The sequence below is a fragment of the Globicephala melas genome, chromosome 16 (genome assembly GCF_963455315.2).
Source record: "Globicephala melas chromosome 16, mGloMel1.2, whole genome shotgun sequence".
Classification (NCBI taxonomy): Eukaryota; Metazoa; Chordata; class Mammalia; order Artiodactyla; family Delphinidae; genus Globicephala; species Globicephala melas.
In genome coordinates this window covers 30728355-30750868 of record NC_083329.1, presented here as the reverse complement: position 1 = coordinate 30750868, position 22514 = coordinate 30728355, and the positions used below count along the sequence as shown (strand labels likewise).

Below are 22514 nucleotides of genomic sequence, written 5' to 3'. Positions count from 1 at the left end.
CTTACAAACAGAAAAAGAAGATTAGGGGGAACAGTGAAATTTTGAACAAGGTCTGGAGGTTAGTTAGTGGAATTGCACCAATGTTAATTTCTCAGCTTTAGTAACTGTACTCTGGTTATGTAAGATGTTAATATTAGGGAAATCTGGGTGAAAGGTATACAGGAAGGGTAGCATTTTTGCAACTTTTCTCTAAATCTAAAAGTACTTCAAAATAAAAAGTTTTTTTTTTAAGAAGAAGAACAGGTAGGAGGGAAAGAGATGAGAAAAGGAGAGGAAGAAATGCAACAGCAAAACTAAAGAAGCATAAGCACTGGCAATGACCTACGCTGACCCTTTCCTGTCCATCTACACTATCAAGTCACCTTCCAGGGACTCCTGTGAGCCACGCACCTCTGGGTACGATGAACAAGGCAGGGCTAAATGAGCCACCTGTGCCAAACAAATCTTTTTACTCTACGGTCACGCTTTCACTGGTGGTTAAGAGCATGACTTTGGAAGGAGACAAACTAGGATCTGCTAAAGATCAGTCCTGAGACATTAGTAGAATTATTTCTCCTATTTCTAGGCACCCTAAAAGGATGGTGAGAGGTTTGGGCACTGTGGTCAGAATGCATAGTTTCCAATTTTGACTCTTCCACTTCTGACTACAGGACTGCAACACCCACCCGTCCAACTGACTTTTAGATCCAACTTTTTGGATCCAGCTGATCATTTGGACTCACAAGACGACCGTGGGCCATGCTGGTGCCAGCCTACTCAGAAGGATGGAGGATACAGACCAGCAGGACAGTACCAAGCGGCCTTCCTCATCAAAGGCAGTCTTTACACCAATCCAGCAACTCGCAGGCAAGGAGAAAAGATCCATATCAGGCAGGTGGGGAAGCTGCCATGGTGTCTCAAAGGAGCAGCATTTCCCAACTCTGGAGTTTATTAGCAACTCCTGAGGCATTAGCTTCCAGGGTCCCCATAAGAGGCATCCAGAGACGTTGCCCTCAGGGAAGCCCAAAGTATGGTGTCCCTTTCAGGTATTTATAGTTTACATACAACTCCTCTCAGTTCCAGATGCAATTTACCACCATTTAGGGGTCATTTTTATCATAGGCAATGTTGCCTAGAGACATAATTGACATATGGCTTTTATCAGGTCACCAGGGTAACAGAGTGGAAGTCAACAAAGGTCAAACTCTCCTGCAGAAAGGGAAATGAGAGCTGTTACATTAACTCTTTGCCCACAACTATCTTGGGCCAAGTTGTTTACATCCTCTCAGGATCTGTTTTCCTGTCTGTAAAATGGTGATAATAATAGTACATATATCATAGGTTTGTCATGAGTATTAAATGAGAAGCGAAGTGCTAAATGCACGTTAGCTGCTATTATTACTGTTATCTTTATTGTTAAATTCTACACCCACGCTAATGTCCTAAGTAGAGAACAATTTTAAAAAGAGGACTCAATTTGTACTTTTTAATAGTAACTTTATTTGTTTGAAGTCAAGTCTCCTCCTTCAGAGTAATAAATGCTTATGGGTTAATTCTAACATCTGAATATCCACACATATTTTCAAATTACCTTTCCTAGTAAAGAATTACACCCAAGCAATATTTTCATATTGAATATACTTAAAGCAAGGAGGCCTTGTAAGATAACAAACGATAATTCTTCACCATGGAATTATGTGTGGAAACCTGACTCACAAACAAGGCTTGCCAGGCGTTGTCTTGATCATGGCTCCTGAACACCAAGTCCAGGCTGGACGGAGCTGGAGGCTTCTTTCCTCCTTGGCCAAGGCTCTGCCGCTGCAGTCCAGACCTGACTTGGAGGCCCCATGCCCATTACCTTGTGCTTTCCTGAGGCTTATCACATTTTTTATTAGAGGGCTCAGCAATGAGCACCAAGGGGACATTCTAGCAGCTCCTCAGTCGCTTCTGGCCCCACCCCATACTGCCGGGATCACAGGTAGAGGCTGATCTTAAGGTCAGAGCCTAAAGCCAGAGGATCCGAGGCTTGGCTGAAAGATGATGGAGGCAGGGGCACAGGGAGGAGATGGGTGGTCTGCAGACACATGAGAAGGCCTGGAAGTCAGCTGTAAAGGCCCTGACAAGGGCTGGAGCCAAGTGAATGGTCTGCATTCGGGCGGCAAATGTAAGTCAGAGAAAGGCAGCAGTCAAGGCCAGGCAAGCAATAGAGGTCCAGGACACTGGCCGATAATGTCTGTAAAATGGTGATAATAATAGTACGTATCTCATAGGTTTGTCATGAGTACTAAATGAGAAGCACAGTGCCTAGCACGTAGGAAGTGCTAAACGAATGTTAGCTGCTATTACTATTGTTACCATTATCTTTATTATTAAAGCAGGTCAAGATCACAGTCGGAGGTGGTGATTACCAGCGTGCACTTTGATATCCTGGAGACCGGGGTTCAAGCCCTGGCTCTGATTCTTAGCAGCTCTGTGTCCTTGGACAAGTTACTTGATATCACTAAGCTTTCATATCTCCATCTGTAAAGTGGGTATGGATAACAGTACCTACCTCATTGGAAGACTGTATGAACCAATTGAGACGATGCTTATAAAATGTTTAGCAACAGTACCAGGCACTAAATATTAATGGTTATCATTATATTGAGGCAACCTAGACAGTTTATTAGCTTTCTATTGTTGCTGTAGCAAATTACCACAAACTTAGTGACTTAAAACAACATCCAGTTCTGTAGTTCAGAGGTCTGAAATGGGTCTCACCGGGCTAAATCAACGTTTCGGCTGGACTGCCTTCCTTTCTGGGAGATCTAGGGGAGGTTCAGTCTTCTTGCCCTTTCCAGCTTCTAGAGGCCCTGCACTCCTCGGCACGAGGCCCTCTTCTTCCATCTTCAAAGCCAGTGATGTTGGACAGAAAGCTCAGCTGAACTGAGTCCTTCTCATGGTGCCATCTCTGGTCTAACCTGATTCCTTCTTTTACGTTTTTTTTTGGCCACGACCAGGGCCAGAGATTGAACCCAGGCCACCGCAGTGCAAGTGCTGAGTTCTAACCAGTGGATCACCAGGAAATTCCCATCTTTCTTCTACTTTCAAGGTCCCTTGTGATTATACTGTGCCCACCCTGATAATCCAGGATATTCCCGTTATTTTAAGGCCAGCTCATTAGCAACCTTAATTCCATCTGCAACTTTCATTCCCCTTTGCCATGTAATCTAGCATATTCATAGGTTCAGGGGCATTATTCTGCCTACCACAGGTAAGACCAAATGTGAGCACAGTCAACCTGTCATGAATTCCCTTCCCATGTGGGACTGGCGAGGGGAGTGGGCACAAGGACCAGGGTGCGCTCAAGCAAGTCCTTCACGTCGTGTCCACATACGGACTCAGTAGCCCTGGCCTGATGTGGGCACAGGCCTCTGTTGAGTCTCTGTAGGGGCACTGCCTTAAATGAAGAAAAATACTTTTCTTTCCATTTATATTTTAAATAAAATGATTATTTTTATACTGAGTTCAACGTAAGTATCTTTGAATTAGAACAGTGGATACACACATTGGCCTCCACGTCCCTATTGTGTACTCAAGGCAAACATCCCTATTCAATCATAGCACTCTTTGTGGCCTCAGAATCCTTCTCAACACAGCTCCCCAGGCACTCAACGCCAGCTAACTGACACTGACACATGAAATTACTTTTAAAACACTATTTGCCATAGCTATATTAGGCAGTAAGTCCTCGTAGTAGCAGATACTACTTTCGTAATAATAAAGAAGAGAAAAGAAAAAGTACCTGGTGGGTTGGAATTAATGAGAGATAAAACCCTCAAACTGTAAATTTGACAACCCATGCGTACATACAACCCAGGCACACAGTAAAACAGGAGCGACTGAAATAGAAAATTCTGGAGGTGAAAGGAGTCCGTTTCCAGACAAAGGACATTTTGAAAAGGAAAGCACAGCAACAGATCCCTGCGTCCCTGGATGCTCAGGGTTTGTACTTCAGATTCTAAGCATTTAACCTTCACCACTTAGATAAACTGAAATGTGCTGAAACCTGCTGGTCTAAGGAAAAAGTGCAAAGTTCTTTCATTTCATTGGGAAAAAACCCCAAAACAATAACAAGGAAACTCTGGGGCCACAGTCTCCTTCTGGGAAAAGCAGCTGCAGCGTTACACTATACTTTTTCAAAGGAGTCAATCCCAAAGAAACCATTCCTGGGAAGAAAGAAGCTTGAACAGATGAAGAGAAGGCAGGCAGGCAAGTAATTAAGGAATGAATCAAGAGCAATAACTAATTTTCAAAGAAGCTCATATATGATACTCCTCATGGGACATAAATCTAGATCACTCGGCTGCAGTGGAAACTCCATCCAGATTATGTGTTGTTAATTTAACAGAAAACCTAATCTGAGTATGTAATACAGTAAAATGTCGGATACTGAGAAACTATTCTTCTGGAAAGACTCTCAAACCCTGAAAGCAGGCCAAAAGAATTTTTTTTCAGCAAGTGCTTTTGTGGCCAGAAAAGAGGCTTAGAACAAGCATCAGCATGGTAAAACATGTGAAGAAAACCTGAAACCCGATTGGTTCCATCTGCACACAGGTGGAACGGACTGCTGTGATGGACCATGTCAATAAGAAAGTCCAACCTTCCCATACCCTCATGGAGAAGTGAAGGGAAGCAGAGAGACAGACAGAGACAGAGAGGCAGAGACAGGGACAGAGAGAAAGAGATAGTCACACACATGCAGAGGTGGCGGGGGAAGGAGAGGGAGAGAAAGGGAGAGAGACAATGAGACACAAAGAAAGAGGGAGTTGGGGGAGGGGAGAGACAGAGACAGAAACAGAGACAGAGAAACAGAGACAGAGAGAGGAGAAATGGCAGTCTGAAATTAGAGGTGCTAAGGAGTGACTGACATTGAAAAAGAAGCTAAGCATGAAAGGGTTAGGAGAAGCAGCATGCTAAGTTTCGTGGATTTCTTAGCAGACAACAAGTACCTTAGTGCAGTGCTCCTGGTAAGCACACAGGCCCTCTGTCTTGCAGGAATGAGTCCACGGGATGAGCTCCTGATCTGGTGTAGTGGGTACTATGACTTGCTAAGTCACAGGCACCCCTCCCCCAATCCATTCTCTACTAGCTGCCCTTTCCTCAATCGTACTGTCACAGTTTGTAGTTATATATTCAGTTATGCAGTACCTTTGTTTAATATCCAACTCTCCTGCTAGAAGGGAAGCTCTGGAAGGCAGAGATCATACCAGCTTATTTACTGACTCCTCATCACGCGGCACAGTGACTTAAACATTCAAGGGGGTCGATAAATGTTGTTGAATGAATGAATGTGAGAATGGACAAACTAATGGGTAATAAGCAAATGAATACATGAATACGGAGATCTTTGGGCTTTGTTAAGGAATCTGGGCATTTCCCAAGCTGAGAAAAGAGAAGGGCAATTCAGGCAGCAGGAACAGCACAAGCAAATGTATGGAGACAAGAAAGAAAAGGCAGCTGGGAACAGCCAAAGACGTCCCACCTTCAGGGACATCTAACAGGTATCTCACTACCACCTATCGGGGAAGTGACGTCCTTGCACTGGAACATCAACAAACAATTCCACACCACAACATCTAGGATGATTTCTTATTTTCTGGTAACTCTCAAATTCAAGAAATAATTGAGCACCTGTTGTGTACAGCCTGTGGATGATACATGCTTCCTAACTGAAGTAGGAGCAGGTAAGCGGAGGAGCGTGTACATAACCAGAGTGCAAAATGATCTGCATGCCGTGCCCGGGGAGGGTGTGACCCACAGCTGTGCAGGTGCAGAGGGGAACAAGGTCGCTGCTGATGGTGAGGATTTTATCTTATTAATTTAAAAACATTCAATCCAGCATGCTTTCACTAAGTGCCTATCTCCACAACACAGTTCTTGTACATCTAGAGGAGGGAAAAGCTACAGAAGTCAGGAAGTGCCCTGAGGATCCCTCCGCTTCACCAGGTCAGTTTCAGCCCCAGACAAGACAGGAACAGCCAGCCCTGCCTCAGAGGGACTTCCTTGCTGGTAAGACCTCATGCCTTGCACCCAGCCCCACTGCCTCTACGGCACTTCTTGGCTCTACTAGCCAGGGTCTTCCCAAGATGAATAGCAGGAGGATGGGAGAGACTCCGCGGCTGCAGGAAGGAAGACTCTTGAGAGAAAAGTGTGCAGATGGAGGAGATATGGGAACATATGTGTATATATGGCTGATTCATTTTGTTGTAGGGCAGAGGCTAGCACACCATTGTAAAGCAATTATACTCCAATAAAGATGTTAAAAAAAAAATGTGCAGATGGGGAAGGTAACATGTTCCAGTAACTTAATTTTACTTACAAATGGTCCTTCAGGTGGGCTCAGACCTTACATGGCTGGGCTATGAGGCTGTTCACTGGGCCCAGTTATGCCCCCAGCTCAGAGGGGACCCTGCTCACAGAGACTGTAACCAGAGAGCTCCAGTAAAGAAAACACTGCTGGAGATGATCTGTTACAAAGACGGCAGTTACCAAGGAGGTTGCTAAGGGAAGTCAGCAAGTTAGCTGGGGCTAAGTTGGCTCTCCACTGCGCACAAACTTGAGCCACAGACCCAGGTTGAGGGAGCAGGGGCTCAAAAGAAACGTTCAACGCAAGAGTCACAAGAAGCAGAACAGCCCTCTGGGATGGATTAGTGTGACACGTGTGAGTTGAGTCTCTAGTAGCGAGACACTGCATCTTTCTCCTTTTACTCCTCTCTCCTGATGCAGAAAGACAGACCTCTGAGATAGTCACGCAGCACTAAATCCACAAGCGGATTGCCTGTGTAACAGCTGGACGAGGGCCTCCCAGAAATGGCTCCTGAGGCCTTAGTACCCAGAGCCTTACCAAAGTGCCCAGTCACTGGGTGAGGCTTTCCACACAAAACGTATTACCTAAGTCAAAGGACCACCAGGACCACCGCATCATTCTCTGAAGGCAGGGTTAGAAGCAAACGAAGTAAATGAGAAAAAAATCAGGAGATAGTGAAGACACCCAAAGAGAGGTGTGTTGTGATTTTTAGTTAGTGTTTGCAGAAGCTTACCCTAAGGACATTTATTTCTTACATAGTACGGTGCGGAAAATGATGGTTTAAATCTGTGGGCGTTTGAACACAAAATTCTCAAGAGAATTGAGAGCAAAGTTGAAAGTCTGATAACAAAGATGTAGTTACCACCTGGTGGCAGCATATCTAAACTAAAGACAGTATGAAGAGTGTGTGTGTGCCTGTGTGTGTGTGTGCGCGCGCGCACGTGTGCACACGCACCCACGCACGCAAGTTCAGGGGAAGGATCATAAAATCTCAGGATCAGAACCCAACATTGCTGCCCAGCCAATTCATTCAACACTGGGAGTTTCCCTGACAATCTTCCTACTTAGTGCTTGTTTGGATTCCCTCTGGGGACCTCATTACTATCCCCTTTCCAAAACTCAAGTCAGAAAGAGGTAGATTTGTCCCAACACGATCAGATGACCTCCAAAGCTGTGGTAAGGAGATGGCATAGAGCCTGCACTCCATAATGTTTGTCCTGTGAGTGAATGAATGAATGAGTGAGCGAGTGAGTCAGCTAGTGAATAAACACGGCCTAGTTTCCTTCCTATTTTCAGCCTCTAGGGTTGAATGGTAACAAAACAAATGATAACCTCCGCTATTTAGATTTAGGCAATAGCTCCCCTGTAAGTATCCGTCCCAGGGCTGGCAAGTTCTGACCCTAGAAGAAGGGCAGGCCAGGAGGGTCCTCGAGCTCAGTGGGCAGCTGACAGACTTGACCCCTGGGAATATGCAGACCCAGATTCCTGACCTAGTTCTCCCTCGATTAGACTTAAGTAAGTTACTAAATCTTGAAGCCTTAGCGGTCTCCTCTATAAAATGAAGATAACTTTATCCACCAAGCCCCAGGACGCTCAGATGAGATCACAGAGATGAAAGCAGTGTGTTGACTTGAAAGGGCCAGAAGATTACTGTGCTGGCTGGTGTTACAAATATGCATCTTAGATTTATCAGTCTGTCCTACTTATTTATGACCTAAACTGCCTTCTCCCCTAGAGAGTCACCGGTAGTAAGATGAAGGGTTCCTCCCCAGGTACAAGTTGCTGCTGCTTCTGGGCCAGTAGGTAAGTGGTCATTCTCAAGATTAAACCACAGAGACAGAAACACAAATCATATCTAGATTCAGAAAATTCAGAGTTTATATGATCTGGCAAGTGAAAACTGCAGTGGGTTTCCTCTGCCCATTCCCCAAACAGCAGAATTCTACAGCCTGCCTGTTGGTGGCCTCCTTCTAGCTCCATGGCAACCAGAATTCCCCCCCACCCCCCCACCCCCTGGAACTTTACAAGATGCCAACTGGCCGCAAACCAGGCAAGCTCCACAGCACTCCACCGCCTTGGTAAGTGCTGAAGAGGCTCAGCGCTCACGCTGTGAGAGGCCCAGCAGACAGGAGTCATGGGATGGCTGCTGTTAGCATTCCGTACAGCTTTGCACTGCTGTGGTGGGGGGATTTCCTGTGTTGGAGCATCTAGAGGGATAAGAGGTGTTAAGGCTCTCTGTCAACACTAAACCAACTGCCAGTAAAGTGCGCGATCCTTCAATTGTTCAACTGCCCCACCGTAGGGACACAGGGCAGAAATGATGATGCATGGTCTCTGGCTTCCCAGAGGGGTACTAGTTTTTCTCCAAATGTTCTTTTGTGAATGAGTCTCTGTTCCAGACTGAAAAGGACTGTGTCTTCCCTCCACCCCGTTGTCTCACCAAAAACCAGGAGTGGGAGCGGCAAGTGGCAGAAACACAGATGCTCCGGAATGCTTGTTGGGTACATGGAGAGATGGATGGATGTACGAGGGTAGGGGCGCCAGAGGCTGTTTTGTGAGCTAACATCTGGGCCGCAAAAAGAGGAGGCGTGGCTGGAGCTGCTAGATGGCTTTTCTAAAAGAAACCACGACTAAAATTTGTGGTGTTAGATGGAAACTTCTGGCACAGAATAAGGAATATGGTCCTAAAGACAGAGAGACCTGGGTTCAAACCTGGACTCTATCACTTATTAGCTGTGAGACTTTGGCGGAGTTGCTTAACCCCTCTGTGCCTCAGTTTCCTCATTTGTAAAGCACAGGTTAATAAAAGCACCCCTGTATGGTTGCTTTGAGGATTCAGTGAGGTAGAGGATGTGGATGGTGAGGATGACGCCTTCTCTCCTCACCTTCCTGCTGGGTTACGGCTCATTCGGGAAGAGCTTCCACAAGTACTTCAAGTCCTTCCAGTTAGATACTGAGAGAGAGCTTCTACCTTTCTTTCCCTCTTTCTTCTCCTCCCCCAGAGGCACAGCCAGTCTGACTAGCAAGCACCTAACAACCACTGGACCACATCTTCCAGGTGTTAGGGTTGCAGTGTCAAAGGCTCTGCTGGTGTCAGGGTTCACCTCTGGCCCCCTGACCAACCCACATTTCCTGCTCCAAAGCACCCTCTTAATGCCTGCTTTTCCGTTCGTGGATGGGAAAATCAGGCCCAACTCCTTGTGGGCCCAGGTCCCCGCTTCTCCTCAGGCTGAAAATTGGCAATACTCAATCTAGCCCATTCCAGAAATTCCTCTGTCAATAAAGCTGATGGATGCATTGATAGGTATTTGTCTTGTCTTTCTTGAATCTATTTATTAGACGAGAGGGAAGGAGGGAGAAGTTGTAGGCAGTGTTTCAGAGCTCTTAGCATCTCGTAGCAAATGGTGGTAACATATAAAGAAGGCCCTTAGAGGGCCGGTTGTGTGGTCCTCCTGCTTCAACCCCGATATGTGCATCGAAAGCCAATGTTTATTTAGACCAGTGGTTCTCAAGGGGAGTGGCACTGCCCTCTAGAGGGTGTTTGGAAAATCTATGAGGGTATTTTGGGTTGTCACCATGATGCAGGGACACTACTGGCATTTAGCAGAAGGGAGAAAGATGCTAGACAACCTTCAGTGTGAGGGACAGCCTTGTTTTGTGTCCCTCATGACTTTTAAATATTTCACTAGATACACATATGGGTTAAAAAAAAACTGCTTATGATACATATTTATACATATGTGTATATTTGTACATATCTGTTTATATGTATATGTGTATTTTTTTAAATTTAACATCAGCAGGTATAAGGAAAAATATGGGCAAAAATCCCCACCGAACTATTACAAGTGCTATATCAGTTGGTTGAGTGAAGTCATGAACTTTTAATAACTCGGTTATACATTTCTTTTTTGTTTCCAATTTTTGGAAGAATGTATTATTTTTGCTATTAAAAAGAATTAAGATAAACAAAAACGGGCAAAATTTGTTAAGCAATTTACAAAAAAAATCATATCTTGGAGATATGATATTTTGGAAATAAGTTTATTATATATTAATCCAGTAAAATCAGGTTATCAAAAAAACCCTGCTTATAATTTTCTGAGCCTAGAAGCTAAACTGCTTCATTTATAAAATACAACTTGTATTTTTGCATGGTTTTGATATACACCAAATTTTCCAGGAATTCAATTACTATGAAAATGGAGAAGAGAATGTGAGGAATCATTCACCATTTAGGAAAATCCAGGCATTGATGCCAGCGCTGCTGGCGGTATCCAAGTCACTGATACAATAAACATGTCGGTCAGCACTTGAGGCTGTGACATTGGCAGTGATTCTGAGTGTAGGTGACTGCAACTGACTAATGCACTATGTCCTCGCATGGAGGCACATCTGAGCATTTCCTCTCCTATGAGTTCTCTTCTATATTTCAATTGGGACTTATATTTGATTTCTAAAAATTTCATATGTAGGTAGGTTATATTATATGTATCTCATGTCAGGGTAGTAGCGGGGGCATTACAAAATGTTTGCTATAAAAAGGGCCCGTTGGAACTGGCAAAGTCAAAAGCCACTGGTTTCGCTTCTGGATCACAAGGCAACGCCTTCATCGACTCTGTAAACTTTCCAGTCACACAGCAGAGTCATAGCAGAGGAAGTTTGGAGAACGATTCTGCTTGTCACAGCACATGATGACCTGTCTAACTTTGTGTAAAACGGGATCTTCATCACTCCGGAGTGGGGCAGGGGGTAAGCAAGGGAATTTCCCCACACACAGCAGAAGGAAGAAACGCGTTTCTCAGCAGAAAGATGGAAGCGGAACTGCGCTGTGCTACTTACAGAGGTCCTCGGTGGCAGCTGGGACAAAGGTCGCCATGGACTCATACAGCTCCTCGTCACAGCCGGGGTTGAGGGAGCACTTCATGAGCAGGTCTGTGGAAAGGTGGGCCATGGACTCATACACAGAGTCAGCCTCCTCCCCTTGCATCAGTTCCTCTTTAATGTGACTCTTCAGCATGTCCACAGTTTCCTGAAAGAGAAGGTGGGATCCCACAGGCGCACTGACACAGCCGGGCTCTCTGGGTAGAGTCAGGCCCTCGAGTGGGCTTGTGACAGCAAAGTAAAGCCTCACACGCATTAGGGTTGCAACTATGTGCGCATGTCTGTTATTTCCCACCACACTGAAAGCCCCTTGAGGCCAGGCTCCAAGTCTTTTTCTTTGTTTTATGTTCTTTGTTTTAATCTTTGTATCTTCCTCCAACACTAAGAACAGAGTTATGCACTCAGAGGAGACACCGGTTAAATGTCCAGTGCCCAGAGGATACAAATTTAAAACTTTCTCGTGGGTACCTATTACGTGTCAGGGACAGTGCTAGGGATGTGCCTATACATTATCTCATGGCATCCTTTCCACCACTGTTTGAGAGTGTCTCCTATTCCCTGGTCAAAAGATGTGAAAACCAAAGCTCAGAAAAATCTAGTGCCTTATTCATGGGTCTGCAGTCCTGGCTTCTGACCTTTCTACTATACCCTAGTGGTTCCTCAAATGGCAACAAATGGCACACAAAGGTATAACCCTTGCTGATTAGTCAAATGGAAATTCAAATGGGCTAAACAGGGCTGCAGCCAAGGTGCTCTTGCGCTTGTGTGTAGTCAGAAGTCCCCTGGGGACTTGGTCCACTAGCTCCTTCCTGCTCCTTCCACCTGTTCTTTCTATTAGGCTGCTTCAAAGTGCCCGACAGCACACCGCTCCAAAGCACCCGCCTCAGTTTTACAGCCTGTGCCCAAGAAGAGAGACGGTCTCGGGTGAAATGCCCTGAAGTCAGAGAGGCCCCCTTTGTCATTCTGCCTCCAGGTGGTTGTGAAGCCAGAGAGGTGGCTTCTCTGAAACCCCTGCACAACTTTTCCTCGTAAGAAACTTTGGTGTTTCACAATCATTTCAGCATCAACCCACAAAAATCCTCATTTTCATCATCACCACCCCAAGAGAGCTAATCTGCTATCTGACACTCTGTGTTGGTTTCCTGATGAGCCCCAAGGAGTGGAGTGCTGGAGACTCAAGGTCTGGCATTTGGTTCTGATATGGTGGAAAGAGGAAATGGGACGGTTCTTAGAGGTCATGAACAACACGGAGGAGCAACCTTTTGGGGGCAATGCTGGAGATGCATCGGTTGAAGTGATTGTACTTAGAAAACAAAGATGATATGACAAATGTGAACCAGATCAAGTTCAGTGCAACCTGAAGTGCATCTTTCCACGCCCCTGTGACAGAAAGTAGGAGAATGCTCACCAGCTTTACCATCAGCTAGGTTCAAATCCTACCTCCACCCTGACTAGTGTGGGACCCTTGGCACCATGACTCGGCCTTTCTAGGCCCTTTTCCTCCTTTGTTGAAGAGAGAGAACAATACTGTCAACCTCAAAGGACTGTGATGAGGATTAAAGGAGAAAATGTATTTGCCAATCAACTAAATTCAATAGATAGTAGTGATTAATATGAATACAGTATGTTCTTAATAAAAACTATTGGCAGGGAAATGAAACACTGCATTTTATACATTTGTGACTCCAAAGTGAAGTAAACACTCCTGGACCGTAAGTACCGTTTAGCCTCATTTACGTCAATGATGCCCCAGACAGGCACTCATGCTATTCTGTTTATTCAATACATTTAACCACCCCCCAAATTTTGGGAGGCCTCCTCTGTATGTCTCAGTGAGTTGCTGCCTTGTAGATTGTCAAGCACAGAGCAGAAAGCTAAGTTTCTGGGGAGGTGTCAGGCTCACTCCTGTCTGGAGGTAGTGTTAATTGTTCCTTTTGAGGTCACAGCCCCATATGAGAGGATGAGCTATTCCCGCGTCACTGCTGTGAATTGTGAAAATGGAGGAAAACCAGAAAAGGGTCGAGACAGGAAGGGCAGCTGCCTTCAAAACAATGGAAGCAATATCGGGGCATGGAACAAGGCCTAGGCATGGGATGAGATTACACTTAAAGAAAGACCCAGAAATCAGTGATCAAGGAGGATCTGTGGGTCCAAAACCAGGGAAGCAGATAAACCTTAAGACGGGCAGAGGCTCAGAAAGAGAGAGAGGTTGTCAGCAGAAGGTGGGGCCTCATGGTCGGCCTCCCTGAAGCCTCAGGTGCAGAGCTTTACTGTGGTCTCCGCTAAGGAAGGAACCAAGCCTAACAGTTCACCTGGGCCTGATGGTGGGCGAGGGAGCTGGGAGCATCCTGCCAAGTACCTTGGAGGTGGGTGGGGAGGTGACTGAGAAAGACGGATCAGCGTCTACCTTCAGCAGATTCACTCTATCAATGCTCCGTAAATTCTTCGAGGGCAGATCTCAGTGCTTTACACATATTATTTCTTCTTATTCTCAAAACAACCCTAAGGGTAGAATTATTATAAACTTTCTCCCGCATATCACGAAACTGAGAGAGACAGAGGACAGATGCATGATTTGCCCAAAGGCACATGGCTGACAAGTATTGGTGAGGAATTTGGATCCAGATCCATGTGACTCCGGAACTCATCTCTTAAGCCCATGCATACTGGCCCTGCCAGAAGAGGCACGTGAGAACATGCTAGAGATGAAATCCACCCAGGTCTTTAGTGAAAAGGCAGCCCTGGGACCACACATGGTGCATTTCCAATCCTAGAGCCTCTCCTGCCTCGACCTTACCACATACTCGTCGATGAACTGCCGCAGGTCCCGGAAGCCGTGCTTCTCGGCAATGGTGTTGGGGTAGTGGCCGTGCTTGTTGGCCACACTATAGGCCTGTAGGGCTCCTGGGCAGGTGAGCAACAGGGCAGTGAGGTTCTTCAGTCCATACTTGGCAGCGAAGTGCAACAAAGTGGGCAGCTCTTCATCCCTCTGATCTGAAAAATTGTCAAGGAAAACTTAATGGTCAGATAAAAAGGAAGGCACAGGGTGGTGCGGGGACTTCCCTGGAGGTCCAGTGGTTAAGACTCTGCACTTCCACTGCAGGGGTCGTGGGTTCGATCCCTGGTCAGGGAACTAAGATCCCACTTGCTGCATGGCACGGCCAAAAGATTAAAAAAAAAAAAAAAAAAAAAAAGGAAGGCACGGGGCACCTTGCTCATGGAGATGAAGCTAGAAGCCTAGTATGGCATCCAGCAGGTGCTCAATCGTTACTTCTTGGTTGATTGACCTAACAGCTTCCTCTGTGGCACCACTGAAGATGACAGAAGAAATGATATGTCAATTAATTAGCAAATCTAATCATTAATAGCCTACCTTCTTTCTTTAAAAAGATTGGAGAATCCTGAGAAATAATACTAGTTCAAAATGTGCTGATGTTCCAAGGGCTTAAGCAGCAGCCACAAAGTACAACAGGGATCATGTTTCGACCTTCTCTTAAAATTTCAGAGCACTTTAAAACAATTGCTTTATGCTGATTAAAAGAAAGAAATTCTGGGACTTCCCTGGCGGTCCAGTGGTTAGAACTCAGCGTTTTCACTGCCGTGGGCACAGGTTTGATCCCTGGTCAGAGAACTAAGATCCCGCAAGCCATGTGGCCCAGCCAAAAAAAAAAAAAAAAAATCCATCTTCTTAGCTCTTACACCCAATTTCATAAAGTATGCCAAGTAGTCCTGGGGCTGTTCCTTAGCCTTTCTGTGGCCCTTAGTTTTGAACTAGAAAATATTTCCAGACTATCTCAAAGGGACCTGCAAAGATTAACAAGATGGTTTTCAATGAGCTCTTTGTTTAGGACAGGTTTTGAATGATGGTATTAATGCGTGAGAACCCCAGGATGCCCATTAACCCTCTGATTTGTGGGAACAAAGTACTTCTGAGAGTCATTGGATCCCCATGACACCCTCCACCTACTAATATCTGGATACAGCAAGTTAAACTCAACCAAGGAAATAGACATGTTTGTGTTGTGGAGTTGGGAGACAAACCTTTTTTTTTAATTTTCATAAAAGTTGATTTCTAAACCCAAGAGTGATAGATAGATGTATATATACATATATTCTTTATGTGCATATATATATATATATACACACACACACACACACACACATACATATGTTTTTTTTTTAAAAAAAACCTGCTTTTCATTTATTTATTTTTTGTTGTGTTGGGTCTTCGTTTCTGTGCGAGGGCTTTCTCTAGTTGCGGCGAGCAGGGGCCACTCTTCATCGCGGTGCGCGGGCCTTTCACTGTCGCGGCCTCTCCCGTTGCGGAGCACAGGCTCCAGACACGCAGGCTCAGTAGTTGTGGCTCACGGGCCTAGGTGCTCTGCGGCATGTGGGATCTTCCCAGACCAGGGCTCGAACCCTTGTCCCCTGCATTGGCAGGCGGACTCTCAACCACGGCGCCACCAGTGAAGCCCCCATATGTATTTTTTTTAATAAGACAAACTCAGCTTCCTATTCACCAGGATATGATCCTTGGAACGAAGGTCCGAAAATGTCCCCAGGATCCCCCATGATTGTCAAACTATGAAATACTCCCTCCTGGGCTTCCCTGGTGGCGCAGTGGTTTAGAGTTTGCCTGCCGATGCAGGGGACATGGGTTCGTGCCCCAGTCTGGGAAGATCCCACATGCCACGGAGCAGCTGGGCCCGTGAGCCATGGCCACTGAGCCTGTGCGTCCGGAGCCTGTGCTCTGCAATGGGAGAGGCCACAACAGTGAGAGGCCCGCATACCAAAAAAAAAAAAAAAAGAAAAAAAAGAAATACTCCCTCCTGAGCCTCAAGTTCAAGAATAGAGAATATTAACACCTGTTGGAAGTGACGTGAGAACATTCCACAGTAGGAAAATGGAGAGAGGCAACAAGAGAATGCGCCCAGGAGAAGGACATGAAGGTAATATAACCTCATCCTTATTGTCCTCCGAGGCTGTGGAAAGATGGAACGCAGGCACTGGGTAACCAGGGGCTTGGGTCCCATTTGTGTAGTGCAGCTGAGATGTGAAGGAAGAGTGGTGTCTACAAAAGAACCGTACCAGGCACGCCAGGCATCATCCCCATGCAAGTGTTTCTCCCAGTTCCTGGCATGTCACATATGCCCATGAGACTACTCCTCCCTCATCAAACAAATATTTGTTTTGAGCCTACAGTGAGCCACCAGGCACTGTCCCTGTCGTCATTCAGCTGACAGACTAGCAAAAAAGACAGGCACAGCTGAAGAGTACAAGAACCCAACATGCTAGGGGAGCTGTAGCACGTAGATGGAACCTACCTGAGGAAGTGCTGCAGGATGAGGGGAGGAAGAAACTGCGTTCCCATGGGTCGAGGTGGCAAGAGGCAGGGCGGAATTTTCATTAGGTAAAAGAAGTTCATACCTTCCACAGAGCAGAGCACAGAAGCCAAGGGAGAGAGTAGAGAGAGGTGAGAGCAGAAATGCAGCAGGAGCCCCTTGGGAAGGCCTTGTATAAAGGTTGAGGAGTTTGGACTTTATCTAGAAGACAAGTGGGAAACACAAAGTGTTTTTTAGTAAGGGTATGACATATTCAGATTTAAAATTTGGAAGAATCCCGGGCTAGCCAGAGAAGAATGACTGCTTCTCAGAGGATGAGCTGTAGAGCAGGACCCAGCAGAAAACATGAGCATGGGCTGACTGCACGCTGAAACCGACAAACTGGAATCAACCCACTGCTGGTTTCCTGAGGTTGGACTGTTGACTTACTTGTCATCATATCTTCTTCTTCCAGCTGGTTGATTCCAAAGAGGTGCAGCCCGCTTGCAGGGATGTTGTTCTTTAGGGACTCTGTTAGCAGTTTATCAAGGGTCTCTGTGTTGTAGGGCACAATTTTAAAGGCCTAAATACAAAAGTGAAGATGGTCAGATTTTAAATCCAGCTATCTCCCATCCAGCAGATTTGAGACTGGTGAACCATGACCAGAAACTACAGGTCTAGAAAACTCCAGTGTCCTTTCACCATCCTTACCTGACACATGAACTCCACAGGATTTGCAGCATTGGACAATAAATTCCCAATTTCCTCCATGTCAGTATAATAGCTGATAATGGTTTCGCACACCACTAAATCCCCAGAATATATCTTCAGAGAAACATTCCCTGATGAAAGCTCTGAACAGAAGAAAAGATACCATAAAACCGCTCGTTTTTTGTAGTACAAGAGTACAGGGAAAAGCGTTCATGGATTACTTAAATGGTGAAGAAATTAATTGGGGACTGGAAGAAAGATCTTGGAGGTGAGCTGCAGGATTGGGAAGTGAGGGAAACAGTAGAAGTAGCGGTGGGCACACTAACACACGGGAGGGCTCTGAGTCAGAGGAATTATCCTCACTGGGTCTGCAATTTAACTTTCGGAAGATTTTCATCTGTTTTGCTCATTACTGTAGGCCCAGTGTCACAACAGACAGGAAGAATAGTTGAATTTAAAGCACTTTATACAAAGGGCAGTGGTCGCCAGAGGTGGGACCTGGCGGTGGGACTCCGCCGAGCTTCCACCCCATTGGGCCAGTAGAATTAATTCACTTGCTCTGCTGCCGTCATTACTATGTGCTCTCCTTGGATGCTCTCTCTCTTCTACACCACAGGAAGGGGTTTTGAGGGGGAAAGAAAAAATTAAAAATACACCAACCATAAAGATTCGATTCACAAAAGAGGAAATGCGACAAGTAGAGAACATGGAAAAATATTTAACCTCGCTAGAAATCAAAGGAATGCAAATTAAAACAATGGACTACTTTTTAGAAACATATCAAATTAGCAAAAATATTCAAAGTGATAATGCCTAGCATTGGTGACAATATAGCAAATAAACGAGAATAGTAATATTTCATAAAGCAATTAAGCACTATCTTCCAGGACCCTTAAAAATGCCCATTGTTTCAGGGATTCCATCTCAAGGACATAATCCTAAACACAAAAGAAAAAAACGCTGCCTGCATAAAGATGCTCAATATATCATCATTTAAAACGGTAAGACAATAAAACCAGACAGAGAACGGACTTGAGGACACGGGGCAGGGGAAGGGTAAGCTGGGACGAAGAGAGAGAGTGGCACTGACATATATACACTACCAAATGTAAAACAGATAGCTAGTGGGAAGTAGTCACATCGCACAGGGAGATCAGCTCGGTGCTTTGTGACCACCTAGAGGGGTGGGATAGGGAGGGTGGGAGGGAGACGTAAGAGGGAGGGGATATGGGGATATATGTATACATATAGCTGATATCCTTTGCTATACAGCAAAAAACTCACACACCATTCATTGTAAAGCAATTATACTCCAATAAATATGTTAAAAAAAATTTTAAAAATAAAATAAGATAGTAGGAAATCAGAAATTACATAAATATGCAACAATGAGGAAATGAAAAATTTAAAGATGATACTTCTATTCAACTGAGTATTATATAGCTTTAAACATTATGGTTTTAAGATATAGATCCAACACAAGGAACTGGTTTTATAAATTATGGTACATCTATACAATGGAATACCTTGCAACCATTAAGCATCATTTTGTAAAAGAGTATTTAACATGGGAAAATATTCATAGTGTATTTCCAGGTAATGGAAGTTGGTTACAAGACATAAAGCTATGTACACAGATGTGGGAAAATACAGAAACCAGTGATTTCCTTGGCAGGGTGGGCATATGGGTAATTTTCTATCTACTTTCTTTTATGGTTACTGTATTCTCCAAGTTTGCTGTATTGAGCACACATTACTTTTGTAATAGAAAAAATATGTTATAAAATAGAAAGTTACAAACTCCCTATAATAGTACAGGGGTAAAGGGATGAAGAGAGAATAAATTAAGATTACATAAAGAAAAACGGAATATAAGGTAATAGATACTATTGGAACAACTATGTTTATAAAAATTATGAAAAAAGGCAAAAAAGACTGAGTGGTAGGGTGTCAGATGACTTTTTCCCCTACTTTTCCTATTTTTCTCTAATTTCAAAAAATGTTAATATATGAACTTTATAAACATTTTAGTATATCCATCTCCCCCTGCCCCAATCACACGTATATGTTTATATAACTTCCTTTTCCTTTAAATAGAACATGGCAACCAAATCCACATCTTGGCTGTCACTTTTCTCAGTGGCTGATGAAGACAGTTGTCGGCAAGTAAAAGAAAGTAAGAGGGGGCCTCTTGACATGATGCCTAATTTCTGGAGGTAAATGGGGCAACTTACTGGGAGCTTTCATGGAGACGGTGTACTCATTCTCCAGCTTGGCTTCCACCCTTATCGAGGGAGAATCTTCAGGAGAAAATTCGGCTTCTGTTGTCACCCTCTCATCCAGCTTACATCTCACAATGACGTAGACAGTGGTTTCTGCCTGGAACGGGAAACCGGTCATTGTTCCTTCTCCCTCCTGTTAGGGTGCTGAGCCAGAGGGCCTCCCCAGCTTCTGCAGCCCCAGCTCTACCTAGTGAGGCTGTTCCAGAGCAGGGTGGGGTCTGCAGTCCAGTGGCGGGCAGTGACTGCTGGCCACGGGTCCCAACAAGACAAGTTACAAAACCCAAGAGTGAACATTTATAAACCTTAATAGCAATTTGATAGAGTAATTTTATGTCTGTCAAACCTAATAATAATTTTAAAACCTGGGGCTTGTATTTCATATGTCTTTTTATTTAATTTTTATAGCATTTCTTTTTTGTTGTATATTATAAAAGTATTGGTCCATGGCAGAGTTGGAAATTTAAAACAACAAAAATTTTTAAAAGTTCTTCACCACAGATAGTTTGAGAAGCACTATTCTAGATCAGCCTTGCTACTCAAAGCGAGGCCAAGGGACCAGCAGCATTGGCATCCCTGAAAGCTTGTTAGAAATACAGAATCTCAAGCCTGCCTGGACCGACCACACCAGAGTCTGCATTTTACCAAGACCCCTAGGTGACTCATGCACCTTACAGAGTGAGAGGTACTGATTTAGAGAAGCCCTCTTGGGTTCTGCAATTTATGCTGTTCTTAGATGGACAAAAATAACTTACTGGAGGATTAATTTTCCCAAGGCACTGAGCAACCTAAGTGGCTATTTTACATTGCTTTGAGACCTCCTGCCAAACCTGCTAAATAGAATTATCTGTTTTACTGGGCTGGTTACGCGGTTAAGCTCTTAAGACACTGAACTGGAAAGAACAGGCCCTCCAAAAAGCAGGGGAAAAGGAGAAATTTCTGGCCACAGCTAATCCCCAAATGTTCATTGTAAGATTCTGCTCTCCAGGCCTTATAGTAGGCCTTCGTGACAAGGGTCACGATTCCAGAACAGGTGGGAGGGGGATGTGGTCCTGGCTCACGGAGACTGCTTAGGGTGAATGTGAGTGTGTTTGTGGTTGACCTGACTCCCACTGCAGGTCTAGCCCTCTCCCACCTGCCCCTTCTCCCAGGGAGCATGGGGAGCCAGAGAAGACGAGTGTGTCTCTCCTATTGACAGTCATGACCCAACCCCAGCCTAGCTGCCCCAGGAGCCAGGGACCTGGAGCAGGCAACAGTGAGAATCCTGGGTCAGTGGCAACCAGCACAGGAGAAGGAGCCAAAGCCTGGGAAACCAGGGACCATGGGAGGGGCATCATCCTTTAGTTCTAAATCCTCTCCCCACAGGCACCCACCAGCATGGTCTCAGGATGAAAGGGGCATGGGGCAGGCAGGAAGGAGTACAAGGGCAATGGAAACTGAAATGCCCACTACAAAGGCCTGGACGGTAAGGAAAAGGAGTGAAGTGGGTACAAAGAAAGGGGAGTGATGAGAACCAGCGACCTGGGGATGCACAGCCCCACCTAAAGGGTCACTTGGCCCAGCTGCTCATCTCAGGCCTGGTATTACCAGATTCTGATTCAAAGGAGGCTGGAAACAGGTTTTCATGCCTAACTCTTTAAAACACTGTGCAGCTGGAACCAAACATGTCTATGAGTTCAATCCAGCCCGAAGCAGCAGTTTGCAGCCCTCATGGAGGGAGTCCTTGCCCAATGCCTCGTGGCCTCAGGCCGCACAGAAAACCACTCACAAGTGCAGGGAAGCTAGGACTTCCCATTTCCATGGCCATCATGCACTCTTGCCTACAGGAGCCCACAGTGGCAAACTTAGCACAGGGCTCCTACCCACAAAAAAGTGTTTCGGTGCTCTGAACCAATATCACACATTTCTCATCAGGAAAAGAAAGATAATGAAAAACTATCAATACTATGGTAGGATTCAAATGACAGTGGCCCATCAGTTGGCCATCACATTCAGGTCACCTCTTAACATAGGTCCTACCCCTGAAAGCGTTAGTCACATGCTCAGGCATTAATTTTCTCCCTTTTGCAAGCAATGCTGGGCAGCCAGTTTCAGCCACCGAGCTTCAAGGCATTCATTTGGGCCGTAAAGGGGGCCAGTTGATGGAGAAGCCCAGCGCTAGGCTGGAAGGAACAGACCCAGGCCTCTAACTTCAGGGTTGGCATATAAGTGTTTTGTAATATTCATGTCTGCTGGTCTTCAACACGTTCTAAGTTTTTGATCATGAACTTAATGTCTTAGATTGATGACATATACATTCCTTGGCTCGTCTCCCTTTGACTTAAAGGAGTGAGTTGTGCCCAGGGCCCAGGCACCGGGGGTCCCAGGGTAGCTAGTGCACAGGGAAACCCCACAGGAAGGCTGGGATTATAGTAAGGTGCAACAGGAGAACCCCGCTCCCTTTACTACAACAAACTTCCACTGAAAAGCCCCAAAGCCCATGCTCCAACATCCATCCACCAGCCCCAGCAGTGCCTACCCCACAGCGGATGCGGTCCGGCTGCACCACCATCAGGCTCCCAGGTGAAGTCTTCGATGGCAGGCTCTGCTGCTCCGAGTAGGGAAGGACCTTCTCGTCCTCGGTCTCAGTGTCAGTGACTGAGTCGCAGCCAGAATCTGTGGCACAGAGAACACGGCTGAATGGAAAGAGAAGGAAGAAGTGCTGGGTATGTTCCACCCCCATTAAAACCCCAGAAGTTACCAAATAGGAAATGGCTCCGGCCGTCAAACAAATACAGGCTGAAGGTAGTGACTCAGGAAATCATGAAAGAGGACCTCATGGGGAAAAGTCAACCACCATGGAGGCCATGAGGGTAGGGTGAAAACAAGAGGACGATGGTGTGGAGAAAAGCCAAAACATTTGAGGCAGGCTGCTGTCTGAGGCTGACAGGTCTGGTCGCAAACAACAGACTTCTGGAAGCTTTACCTCGGGACGTCTTGCAGGGCTGGCTT

The 22514-nt window shown here is 45.4% G+C and overlaps 1 protein-coding gene across 3 annotated transcripts in view; it reads right to left on the bottom strand.

The window, feature by feature from the left end:
• The window catches only part of PIK3AP1 (phosphoinositide-3-kinase adaptor protein 1), a 114767-nt gene that overhangs the window by 40318 nt on the left and 51935 nt on the right, over window positions 1–22514 (bottom strand). For all 3 annotated transcript variants that reach the window (XM_060285912.1, XM_030865205.2, XM_060285913.1), the window contains 6 exons: window positions 22042–22178; window positions 19479–19623; window positions 17245–17387; window positions 16984–17116; window positions 14010–14206; window positions 11171–11360 (listed from right to left, as the gene is read on the bottom strand). In XM_060285912.1, the coding sequence (XP_060141895.1) occupies window positions 11171–11360; window positions 14010–14206; window positions 16984–17116; window positions 17245–17387; window positions 19479–19623; window positions 22042–22178 (945 nt within the window). The remainder of the gene's footprint in view (window positions 1–11170; window positions 11361–14009; window positions 14207–16983; window positions 17117–17244; window positions 17388–19478; window positions 19624–22041; window positions 22179–22514) is intronic.